We start from the raw sequence: 12420 nt of genomic DNA, 5'->3' as shown, positions 1-12420 counted from the left end.
GGAAGTATTTGGCTACAGTGGGATAAAGGATCAGTATAATTTCTAGATTTTGAGACATTTGAAAAGATCTTTAACCTGGAGCTCTGACTTGGCTTAATTTTATTTGGTGTTGCCCCAGCTGGACAGGGAAGCAGTATGCTCTTCTGCTCAGGCAACTGGTGGGATAACTCAATCAATATCTGCAATTGAGCTTTCATCAAGGATTTGTCCAGAATGATTAATTCCTGGCATCTTAGCCCTGCCATAAATTTCCAGGTGGCCTCTGAGTCAAATGCTGGAGTGGCTGACACATACTTCACAGCACCAGCTGAACAAATTTGATTTTAATAGTTGAATTATAATGCTGACACTGATTCATCCATGCCTCCTAAATCTAAATGACTTCATTTGTATCTTTAATTTTCTTTGAGTATAGCTATATGTAAATCATAATTTTGTGTTTATAGAGGGATCACCACAGTCTGTGGATACCTTACACTGATTACTAGAGTAAAGGACTTAACATGTGTATCATTCATCTCAGATTTCTGGCAAATACCCAAATCCTACATATCCATTACTATATGAGAAGAGAGTAGCTGAAAATAAATGTTTGTCTCACCAAGAACTGACTACAGGGAGAGCCAGTCCCAGACCATTTTTACTACCTGACTATGTTTCCTCAAAGATCACTCACTCTAACCCACCAGCCAGAGAGAAGAAATCACCAGACTACGTTACTCTATTTCAGTATCATATGACCCATCCACCCTGTACTAGTGATATGACCCATCATCTGCCTGACTTTAACATGATACACAAAAACCAACCCATCTGGGAAGCTGAGTGCTTAAATAACTGGAGCTCAAGCCTCTGGACACTCCAACTTACATGTCACTTATTGAATGAGGAGCAAAGAGTTTAACCCAAAGCTCTGCTCCCTTAGCCATACTTATCAACAGTTAATCCTGTCAGACATCTGAGTTGAGGGCCATTCAAAATGAGTAAGTACTCAAACACTGTCACTTACACTTATTGCTGAAAATACCTGTGTTTTTCTTAAGTAACTTGACTTACTTAATATGAAAGTAATTCATTTTTCTCATTCTCTTTCAAGTCAGCTATATCTTTACAGAGTATTGCTGGTATTGAAAATGAAGTGATTGCTTCTTTTACACATTAAATGTCATTTGTATGAACTGTTGTATGCCTTCTGACTTAAGATGTAAAACTTAAGCTAATTTTTATGCTGTCCTTTGGCCAAAATGGTTATGCCTTGACACTCATTGGCCTGAGTATTTTTTAAATCTCATTAGATTATATCACTCCACAAAAGCTCTACTATATCAGAAAGCAAAACTTTTCAGTTGTTAGAGGATTTTATTGGCCTCAAAATATTGGAATTGCAAGTTTCATGGAAATGCACTTCTGGGTCTAGCAGTCAGACCAGACTGTAAACCAACAATAAACAAAGAACCACTAATACTAATCCTACTGCTTGGATTAGGGTCCAAACCTGTCTGTCAGTAGTGATGTGTTGTCCATAGCCTCTACTGAGAATTGCGTCTCATCCTCAGAAGCTGTTTCTCTCCCCACCTGAGTCCTAAAGCCCTTTGTGCCCAGAACACATACGTCTTTCCTCTATGGCAAAAGATCTGCCTGGTCTGCCTGCAAGCAGCTGTCCAGAAGAATCACAGGCAAACAAAAGGCAGGTTTTCCTTTGAAGGAACCATTTTACAGTTGAATGTCTTTTAAAAGCTTTTAATCTTCTTCTCCAATAAATTTGAATGAGATTTTTTGTTATCCTTTCCCAAAGGTCTGTTTGCAGAAGCATGGTGGTATTTATTATAGATACAGAATTAATTTGTATCCATTAACACCCAATTTACACATTATCTTCTTGATTTTAGTTGCTCCATGTAGGCCAAACCTTGAATTAAGAAAGCTCTCCCTGCCTGGGGAAGGACTCCATGAATGAGCCCTTCTGCTCACTTGATCTCTGCTCTGGGAACTGTGTTGCTCAGCCCTTTCCAGGCCCAACGGGGGCTAAAGTTCCAGTCCAAGATCTAGACACACCATTAGACAGAAATGCATAGAAAAAGACCTCCCATAATATGATGCACCAGCTAGACAAGACAAATGAGGGAGAATGATAGTGTGGTGGCAGGAATACAGACGTTTTGGGAGTTCCTATCCTCCATCTGTATTTACTTTCTCTTCTTAGTAAGTATTTGGGGGGAATGTTTTTGTGGACCACCCTTCACAAAATAGCTTAGTAAGACAGGAAGCTGATTGTCAACAAGCACGAGTGGAACACCAGAAACTGAGAAGATGCTTGCCCAAACAGGTGCTGCTTATAGATGAAGACCATCACCATGGTTTAACAGGAACCAGGATATTGGAGTCTGTTGAAATAGACTGAGCTTCAAAAGATGTGCAAAAGATGGACCAAAATTTCCAACAGAGGGTAGTGCCCTGGTGATGGTAACAGAGCAGGGTTTGACAGTGACAGGGGCCTTGCTCAGCACTGGCACTGCAGCACCCATGTGGATTGGGGGACACAGCTGGCACCCAGTAGGGATGACCCAGTGGATGTAGTGCAGATCGTGCACCTGTGGCCCAACAGGTCTCACTTGGTGGCATGAGGGTTCAGGGAGTGTTGGGAGCAGTGGGGGATCACACACAGCCAGAGCACACACATCCCCCAAAGGAGAAGTAGGCAGGAGTGGAGCCCATTACCCTGGAGAGAGCGGTGGGCATTTGTCCCTCCCTGTGCAGAATTTGAGCATTTGGAGATTAGTTATACAAGGGTGTTTAAAAATTTCCAGTTCAGTAACAGTTTGTGAGTGTCTAATGTTGAGGTTTATCTCCTGGTATAGCTCTTGAATATATTTTTCACCAGTTGCTGACCAATTATGTGCTGTTAATAATTCAATAAACTACTTCAGTCTTGAGTTGGTTTAAGCTATGAGCAGTTTTTCCCTGGGATAATTATGCACCTGAATGTCCCTCAATGCTAGCAACATTGCGCACAAAATGCAGTAAGGCCAGCTTGCTTTTCCCCTTCATAACAACACATCTTGACAATGCATCTTCTGTCCTAAATGGCAACTGCTGCACTATCTGCTGGCTCTGAAGGCTCCAAGATAAAGAAGGAATTACTCCAAAGCCAAAGAAGAAGGGGAAAAATTTGAGAGAATTTGAAGGAAATAATGACCAAAGAACAGAGCGGAGAGCTTATCCACAGGGAAAACTACTTTCTGACTCAACAGAGGACTACTCTATCCCTCATGTTTTGTCAAATGCAGTCCCTGCCTGTCTCAGCCCTACTACAGAAAAATGTGGAGGCTGGAGCCTCTCTAGCATGTAAGTGGAGAAGACAGACTTTTCTCTGCAGTATAATTTGCTGTAAGGCACCCCACTTAAAAGTGAGCAGAGAGCTTAGAGTTTCACCTGGAAAGACTTAATTGTTAAAGATGAAGGAAAAGCCAAAACAGGCAGCCACATCAATGGTTATATCAGGTACCTTTCTTCTAAGTACATGTCACTGAGGAGAGGTTTAGCAGAGATGACACATTGGGACCACATCTCATAATTTGTTAATATAAAAAGATACAGTGCACTAACTGGCAAATCCTGTCTAGTTTATCACTGCAAACCTCAGAGATTTATGATGGCCAGAGGTATGTGCTTATCATGAAGTCACATGAAACTGGAGATCATGTAATGTTTATTTAGCTGGATGAATAGTCCTGAGACAGGAGAATTAACTGCATACAATTTCAATTTTCTTTTTCTTTCTGTTGACAGAGTTAACATATTCCCAGCTGGCAACAGAGTGTCTGAAGAAGATAGTGTTTAATGGGATAGTGAAGAATGATGTAAAGTCAAAATCAATTCATCTACGATGAAATACAGTAAGATAAATGAGTACAACATTAAAGAAGCCAATAAAGACCTTGATAAAGCTTCATGAGGCATAATAAAGTTACAGAAACAATTTCTAGAGAGTGTATTGGATATATTTCCAAAACCCAAGCTATCATTTGAAAAATATTTTTAAATGTCCTCTGTTCTACATGAGAAACATATTTGTGTATCCAATTTCTGTTGGTTTTACATTAAAAGAAATACACATTCACTTCAGAGCGTAGCCTGGCAGGTTCTAGCAATTTGCAGAGTTTTTGGCATAAAACAGTGATGCTGCTGCAGTTCCTGGTCTGCCTGCAACTCTGAAAGGCAGTCTTGAGGTAACTTCTATATCAAACTACCATTATCAAGCATTGTTTTAAAGCAGTGTTATTTTTGCCATGGAATCAATAACATGCTTCACTTATCCAGTTGTAAAATGCTAGTGAAGAAAAGAGATTTTTCCTGTGTGAAGGAGTTGGATAAGATGAAATCTGTGTGCAATGGCTTAAGGATAACCTCATAATGATGCCTTTTCTTGGTCTTAAAATTAAGAATCAAACATGGTTAGAAGGGAAAAAGGGGTTTTACTTCAGTATTTATTTTAAGGATCCTTAAGTGCACCACATCCAGGTGGAATGTGTTGAAACGCACACTGCAATGCCCACACCCGATAGATCAGGTATAACATTATAGGTTTTACTAATTAGCATATCTATCAAAGATTCCCCAGTGAGAGGCTCAAGTGAGCCCTTCTCCTCAAGGAACCTTCCCCTGGATGGTTCTACCTTAGTTTAAAAAATGTGTTCTGGAGAGGACCTTGGTGTCTGGGGCTTTTTGATCTTTAACTATGAGGCTTCTAAGATGTTTGGTCTCCTAGCTTAACAAAATAAGTCTAAGAATGTAGGCTAAAAAACACTAAGAATACAAAAAGCTATAAAAAGGTATATAAAAGGGGTATAAAAGAAAAGGCAAAAAATCATCATGGCATCAATAATGACTACAGTGTGACAATTAAAAAAAAAAAAAAAAGGAAAAATCAAGCAGAGCTCCCTGCCTTCTGTTTGGAGAAAACATAGCCAAAATTAATTTTCCTGTTCTAACTCCAGCAATATCAAGAGAACAGCAGAAGCTGATATGACCCATCCCTGGATGTGTTTAAAAAAAGACTGGATATGGCACTCGATGCCATGATCTAGTTGAGGTGCTAGGGCATGGGCTGGACTCAATCATCTTGAAGGTCTCTTCCAACCCAGACATTCTGTGAATTCTGTGAACTTCTGTAACAGGAGCGCATTTAGACAACAACAGAGCAAGACACAATGTGGCACCACGAGTTACCCAAGAGAATAAGGCTCAGTGTGTTGCTGTTGTTTATCGTTCCTGAAGGAGAAAATAATCTGCCCTCTTTGCAGTGGCTGGATCAATGAGTCACTGCTTAGTGACACAGTTTCCTTAATGAAGTGAGTGCTCAACAAAGATTTGTAAATTAGGGAATAAGGATGTCGCAGCAAAGTACATGCTAACTGCTCTGGTAGGGTTTTTTTCAAACCAGGAAAGCCCACTAGTTAAATGATGCAAAATATAAAAGGACAAAATCTCTAGAGGGAATTGGTAAGTGGATGGATGGATGGATGGATGGATGGATGGATGGATGGATGGATGGATGGCAGCCTCCTTCTTTTCTGGGGATACAACTTAAAAGAAAGACAGTGTTGCTGTGGAAATATGCCTGCCTAAGTGGTGTGATGCTTCCAAATGCAGGGCTGGGGTGTTCCTTATACTAAAAAAGAAATAGTTGTAATTCTCAAAGATTATTGTGAGCAGAGCCTGAAGGTGAACAGAGGATCTAGTGCCTGACAGCAAGAGCTGACAGCCTAAGAAAGGGAAAGGTTTGGCTCCAAATGGTCAAAAAAGATTGTATTTAGTAAGAATTTATGCTGTAATATGGTAAGAGAGGAATGCTTAATACAGCTGATATAGGCTACCCACAATATTTTTAAAAGAGCTGAGAAAGAGTCTGTAGGATCTGTGCTACAAGATGGTATCTTGAACCACTAAAAAAATGTACTTTTAATCATAACACTTGGTTCATACTTGAAAACAACATCTTGGCTTGGCTTACTCTTTTTTTATTTCGTTTCATTATTTTGAGCTCAGATGTAGATTTTGCAATTTAGAGCAACATCACTTGAAAAAACACATAATGATACTTTCATAAACACTACAGTGATGGATATAAAGCATTAAACAATGACTTTTCTTTTCTAGAAGTATAAAGCTGGCACCTTCAATATTGCCTTTTATCAAATACCAATTGCAATAGCAACAGGTGACTTATTCATTTAACTGTATGCTTTGTAACTGAGTATCTTATAATACTTTTCAGAGATCATCTGTGAATATGAATTTCATCTTGTTAACCTTCTTTCATTTAAGTTGAATACATAGAAAGAAGACGTAAAATCATTCTCCCTCTTTTTAGGTGAATAAATTCTGGAGATAAAACCTAATGCTTTTCATGGTTGATCTATCATGGCTGGTCCTGACATAAGGTTTGATGCATGGCTGGCGGTCACAATTCCAAAACATCAACTGCTCTTTGGGTGAACTGAATAAATTGAGAGGCTAGTTGGTGACCATCAGTTATACTTCGGGAGATCTCAAAGCTTTACATTAAATGTTGAAATCATCTTATATTCTCAAGCCTTTTCCTTGTAGTGAGGCTGAAAGCAGTGTCACTAAAACTTGCTATATTTACCCTACCCGTCATATTTTCAGGGATCTTTTTGGTGGTGGTTGCCATAACTGGTTAAATTACACCTATTTTAGAAATGGGCATTTTCAAATAGACAATCTCCTATGTGTTCTCACCTTAGTGAGAACAAGATTTTATTGTTGCAGCCCAAGACGGGCTGTGCTCTAATATCTTCAGAAACATTGAGTTGAAGGAAATAAAATTTGCCACAGAGAATCAAGGTAAAGCTAGATCTTGATGTCTCTGTTTTTCAAGGGCAAGAAACTTCAACGTAAGTTTCAGTGACTGAAGAATTCATCTCACCTCAGTGTTACAACTCCAAAGGCCTGTTCTTCAAAACAATCCAACTACTTCCTCTTAATTTTTCCTCCCATCCCTATTTCTGTCTATGTGGTGACTGGGGAAATTCCTTGTCCCTTTTTTTGTTTTTTTATATTGTAGCATGTGAACATGCATGGTAAGTTAAGGACACATGGTAACATAGTTAACAGCTCATATTCAGGAAGGCAGCAAAAAAATCCCCTAAAAACACAAAGAATTTGTGTTTCTCTTCTTTTGGGGGGTGAGGGGATTTTTTTTGTTGTTTTTTGTTTGTTTTAAAGAGTCAAGGAAACTATGGAGTAGGCATCAGATTTTGTAAAATGATGGGTTCTTAATTTCCATTGGAAACAGTCACATATAAATAACTCCAAAATTATTCTTGGATGAGGACCATGCCCCCAGAGGACCACACTCTGAGGTATGGCAAAGGGGCCACACTGTGCAGGAGGACGTGGGCCCTCCCTGGAGAGTCACTCCCTGTGGCCAGAGCACAGTCTGCATTTGCAGTGCCTTGGTCAGGAGGATGTATCAACAGAGGTGAAGTCCCACCTCTCACCCACTTGCCCTCCCAAGTCTGGATTGTAGCACAATGCCTGTCATTTTAGGATAACTCTTTTAGACTTACATTTCCTTGAATTTCTGGCACAAACATTTTTTTCTTGCCTTCACAAGAGTGGTGTGATTCCTAATTAATTATTCAACTATAAGGATATGGGAAACAAATGTTCAAATTCCTCCTGATAGATACCACATCTGCCACCTCCCAAGAGCCAGCCCTAAACAGCAAGTTATAAATTATTTGAAGCACTCAGTGTCCCTGTGAAGGCTGTTCCACTTAACGTAAAATATTCTAATCCTACATACATTCATTAGCAAATGGGACCCAGGTTCTCTGCCTGCCCCCACTTTTCTTTTTTAATCTCATCCCCCCATGACCCAAGTCACCCCTCAGCCTCCTTCAGGTGTTTCTACTTACCCCAAAACTGGTCAGTTTTCTAATGTGGAGATAATCAAGCAGAAGACAACAGCTCTCCCAACCCTTGCTACAGCAGTACTACTGGTATCAGATATGTCAGGAATTGTGTCTTCTGCTTAGCATGCTGTCCTTAGGTGTTTTTTCCAATATTTTAGAGTGTAATCTCAAACACTGGTAAAGAGAAGTATTGGTTCAGAGCAGCACAGCTGCCTCCACTCAATAATCCTTTTTGAAATGCAGTGACAAAAAAAACCTCCACCTGAAATCTGCCTTACTTCTTACTGAGCCTAGAGCAGCTCTGGTGCTCTCTATTTGTGCAATGCCAATCTTGCAGCTCCTCTTGAGGCAAGGCACAGCACTGGCAGGTGCACGGGCACCTGCAGTTTGTCCTCACTGGAGCCTAAGTCACAGATGCAACCGTGAGCACCATACCTGCAGGGTCACAGCAACTTTGTCACCTGGGAGTAGCCTGGAAATAACTTGTCCCTTGGGGAATGCAACAGGTGAATTTAAGACTCAGCTGCTTGCCAGTTTGACTCTGCCAGCCATAGAGCAAAATGAAAGTTGGTGAATCCAGCTGTCTGATTTGAGCTGTGGGGAGAGGGGAGGGTTAAAAGAGGGTAGCAGGTCGCTTTGCAATACACTAACTTGTTTTGAACACTAAGTGGTTCAGTCAATTGTCTTAATTTCTCTACTTTGGGAAACACCCATAACTGGGACTTAAAATTCAATTGTTATTTCTGATTTTTATTTAAAGAATTGACTTACCTTGCTACATTGACATGATAGTTTGCTGATTGGCTGCACTCATTTTATGACCTATATAATTAATTTTGAATCATTAGGTTCAATTTTAATTGAAATTGGTTTGATAATTAAATGTAGTTCTTAGCTACTCTAGTCCAGCGTCTAGCAGCATGTTTTGTTCTTTGCTATTAATAAACTTCACAAAGCTGTTTTCCCTTTTCAAACTACCAGCTCAGACTAAATGTCTGAAGAATATAAGATAAATTAGATGGTTCAGCTAATGACCTACTTACCTCAATCTAAACTTTTTGTCTCCTTCTCAAAGGCAATCAAATTGTGTAATGATATGCAAAGATTTAAGAATTCCAAGGCACTCGTGATCAAGGTAAAACTTGCCTCTAACCCAAAATAAAAAGTTAACTTAATCTTCAAATGAACACATCTCATTTGCTGCTTATGGATTTGATTATACCCCTACTACAGGCAGTATGTTTTTGCTACAGATATCAGCCCTAAGTCCCCCCAGTCCCTCCACACACCTCAATCTTTCCTATGAAAGAGCTGTTTTTGACATGCACTTTATTCTTTGTTAAAGTTATTTTATATTTTAAAAAATCCAGGAAACACATGCTACTTTATGTATGATATTTATGCCATATTAGTAAATCCTGCATCTGTGTGAGGCTGTATCTCCCTGCATTCATTGGCCTGCCTTTTTTTTTATTTCCACAGTGTCTCTTAATAATGTAGAGGCCACAAAGTATATTATATGTTGTATCTTGTATCAACACAAACCACATTTAAATAAGCTCCCTTAAGTTCCAGAAAGAGACAGAATCTGGTGACGAAGATCACACTCTAATAAATGTGTTACATACCAAAGGTGCCATGTCTGATCTGCAAATCAAGGTACTTGTACCCAAGAGATCTCCTTTGGTGATCAGTCATGCTTCAGAAATGCAGTCATGAAACAGATAGATGATTTCACTAATAATGGCAGTGCACTAGGAAAAGCACGTCTTCCTACTGATTTAAATAAGATTTAAATCTTCGCAAGTACTTGATGCTGAGCAGGTGACTTGTCTTAAGGTCAGCTCTTATGGAAACAAAGCATGACTCAAAAGGGCTACCAAGACTAATCCTAGTAATTGGCATTGGATTTAAACCTGAAATAACTGCAAAGAGCAAAAAATAAACATAGCATAAGTTTAACAATATGGGCAAGCCCAGGCTTCTGCTGAATAGGATGAGCTTGGAAGGTCAAGGAAAATAAAGGTTCTTTCAGTGTGATTAGGCTGGATGTGCTCAAATGCAAACTGCACTATGGATGATTGCTTACCTTGTCCAAGACAGAGGCTCATTTAAACATTTTGGTATGCTTAAATGCTATTTAGAATTAACTTATACCAAGGGCAGTCATGACAGCCTGCCACTGACAGATAACTTCTTAAAATGCTTGCATGAGCTACACCTGGTCTTCCCTGAGTGGCCAACCTGCAAATGTGGATCTTTTGTAAGACTGTTCCAGGAGAAATGTCAAACCCGGAATAAAGATATACAAGAGTTATTAGGACATACACCCTATTAGGACATACACCCCTTTTTTTAGTGGCATAAACATTAAACATGTTATAAAGATCAACTTTTTACGTTTAGGCCCATGTCTTTACAGAAAAAATGGGTACATCACTTCCATTGGCTTTAGCATCACATATCTGGGAAAGACACTCTAGAATATCCCAGAGAGAGCAGGATGACTTTTCACCAGCTCACTTATCCTTTACATCTCTTTGGCAATGTAAAAATTCTCTAGTATTAAAAAGAACCTAGACTCACACATCAATTTTGCTGCCTATTTGAAATGCTAAACTCCACTACAATTTAGCATTATTAGTAGCAAGAATCCTGTTGGCCTGAAGTAGCAACTATACAATCCAACAGTACAGTTGCCTATGCAACACATTCTTCAACGTCATCAGACACTTTCAGGCCTGATTACTGACAACAAAGCTTATTAACTGTGCTTAATTTGGAAAATTGGTCTCTTTTGTACTGGATTAATTATTATACATGTCAGTAACAACATACTTGAAAGGTTAAAGTTCCTAAATTGAGCCTGATAATCTGGCAGGAATTGGTTCCACAGCTGGAGACTGCTTATTAATAAATCTGTGTGTAGCTGAAACGGTAGTCATCACTGAAACCTGAAGAAAGGAGTAGCTTTCTAGCCTGTGCAAGACTCAGACTGGTGACACAGTCACAATCTGGCCACAGATTTCCAACGTGCTTTGCCAACAAGGTAACTGTCACAATCATCATTTCTACTTCACAGGTAGAGAGGAAGGGATGCACAAGAATGTGGTGTCCCAAGGTGCTGATACAAACAAACATAGAGTCAGTCAGAGAATTGGTTTTCTGATTACTGGCTTTTGGCCACTGGTTCCCAGTGAGATCTGTGTTTCCGCTGCTTCACTGGAGACCAGCAGCCATCAGCTGAGCATATAATTGCTAACGCATTTGCATTACCCTGTTCTGCTCCATAGGTTGGCCATGGTATCTGTACCAGTGACAGAATCCTTGGACTTCCTTGGTCAGGCTTCAGCAAAGTGCACCACGGTAGTCAAGTCTGAAAAGACATGGATCAGAGGGCCTAAATACTCCTCTAACAGGGAGGAGTGCCCTCTAAGACTGCAATATGTCCTCAAGAGGACCTGTTTAAATAGATGTTAAGAAGATCACCATCACCGGGTTTTCATGGGGTTTGTGTGTATCAGAGTCCTCAAGGTGAGCATTTTGCTTGTCCACTGTGAGCATGTTTCTTGTCCAGTGAGCTGAGCACTGAGTGTACAGCTGTGTGCAGTGACTGTGTGCACTATGCAGTGCCTTTGGGGGAAAAGGAGCCTGGGCTTAGCTAAAGGCTGTGGACAGCAGCATTCAGACAACACCAGCCTTCACACTACAGCTGTTTCTCACAGTGGTTTAGGGTAGTGTTCCTCTTCTCCTGGAGCCTACACCCGCCCTGTGTCTACCGTGTCAGGGTGAGGCGTTGGGCAATGCCTGGCTCTGCCAGCTGCTTTTACATTTTTTTTTCATTCCTGCCTGGCGAAGGGCAACTTTCCTGCCTGATGGTGGGCCTCAGACAATTGAAGAAATAGTAAGAAGTGTTTGGAGAAACATCAGGGAGGAAGAGTCACATGGAAAGGGACTCTTGACCTCTACAACTCCCTAATAGGAAGCTGTAGCCGAGCAACGATCGATTTCATCTCCTAAGTACAAGTGATGGGTCCAGAGGAAACAGGCTCAAATTGCACCAGAGGAGATCTAGGTCAGGTTTTTGGGAAAATTTCGTTGTGGAAAGGGTTGTCAAACATGGGTACAGACTGCCCAGGGCAGCGGTGCAATCACCTTCCCACAGCACCCATATGGATGTGACCCTCGGGGACACGGTTTAGTGGTGGCCTTGGCAGTGCTGGGGAAACGGTTGGACTCGAAGATCCTAGAGGTCTGTTCCAATATTAATGGTTCTGTGATTTCCACATCTATATGGTTTTTTTTAAACAGGAGCATTAGTGACCTACGAAAGATGTTTTAGCCGTTAAAAAAAAAAAAACCGCAACAACCCAAACACACGTATACACGTGTATATATGTGAGTCCAGCCGGAAAGCCACACTCAAGGGGAAGGAGGGAAGAGGCGGGGGGGGGGGGGGGGAAATTATAACCAGCAATAA

The 12420-nt window shown here is 40.4% G+C and overlaps 1 protein-coding gene across 2 annotated transcripts in view; it reads right to left on the bottom strand.

Moving 5' to 3' along the window:
* Positions 1-9786, bottom strand: part of NMS (neuromedin S) — a 20337-nt gene extending 10551 nt beyond the window's left edge. Inside the window, exon 1 of one of the 2 annotated variants that reach the window (XM_017737183.1) lies at positions 9569-9786. In XM_017737183.1, coding sequence (XP_017592672.1) covers positions 9569-9638 — 70 coding nt within the window. In that variant the 5' untranslated portion in view covers positions 9639-9786. The remainder of the gene's footprint in view (positions 1-9568) is intronic. The other variant, XM_017737184.1, reaches the window with a different exon arrangement.
* Positions 9787-12420: the final 2634 nt, after the last annotated feature.

Source organism: Corvus brachyrhynchos, unplaced genomic scaffold, assembly GCF_000691975.1.
Source record: "Corvus brachyrhynchos isolate BGI_N302 unplaced genomic scaffold, ASM69197v1 scaffold83, whole genome shotgun sequence".
Lineage (NCBI taxonomy): Eukaryota > Metazoa > Chordata > Aves > Passeriformes > Corvidae > Corvus > Corvus brachyrhynchos.
Note: the sequence above shows the minus strand (reverse complement) of the source record. Positions and strands in the feature narration are given on the sequence as shown.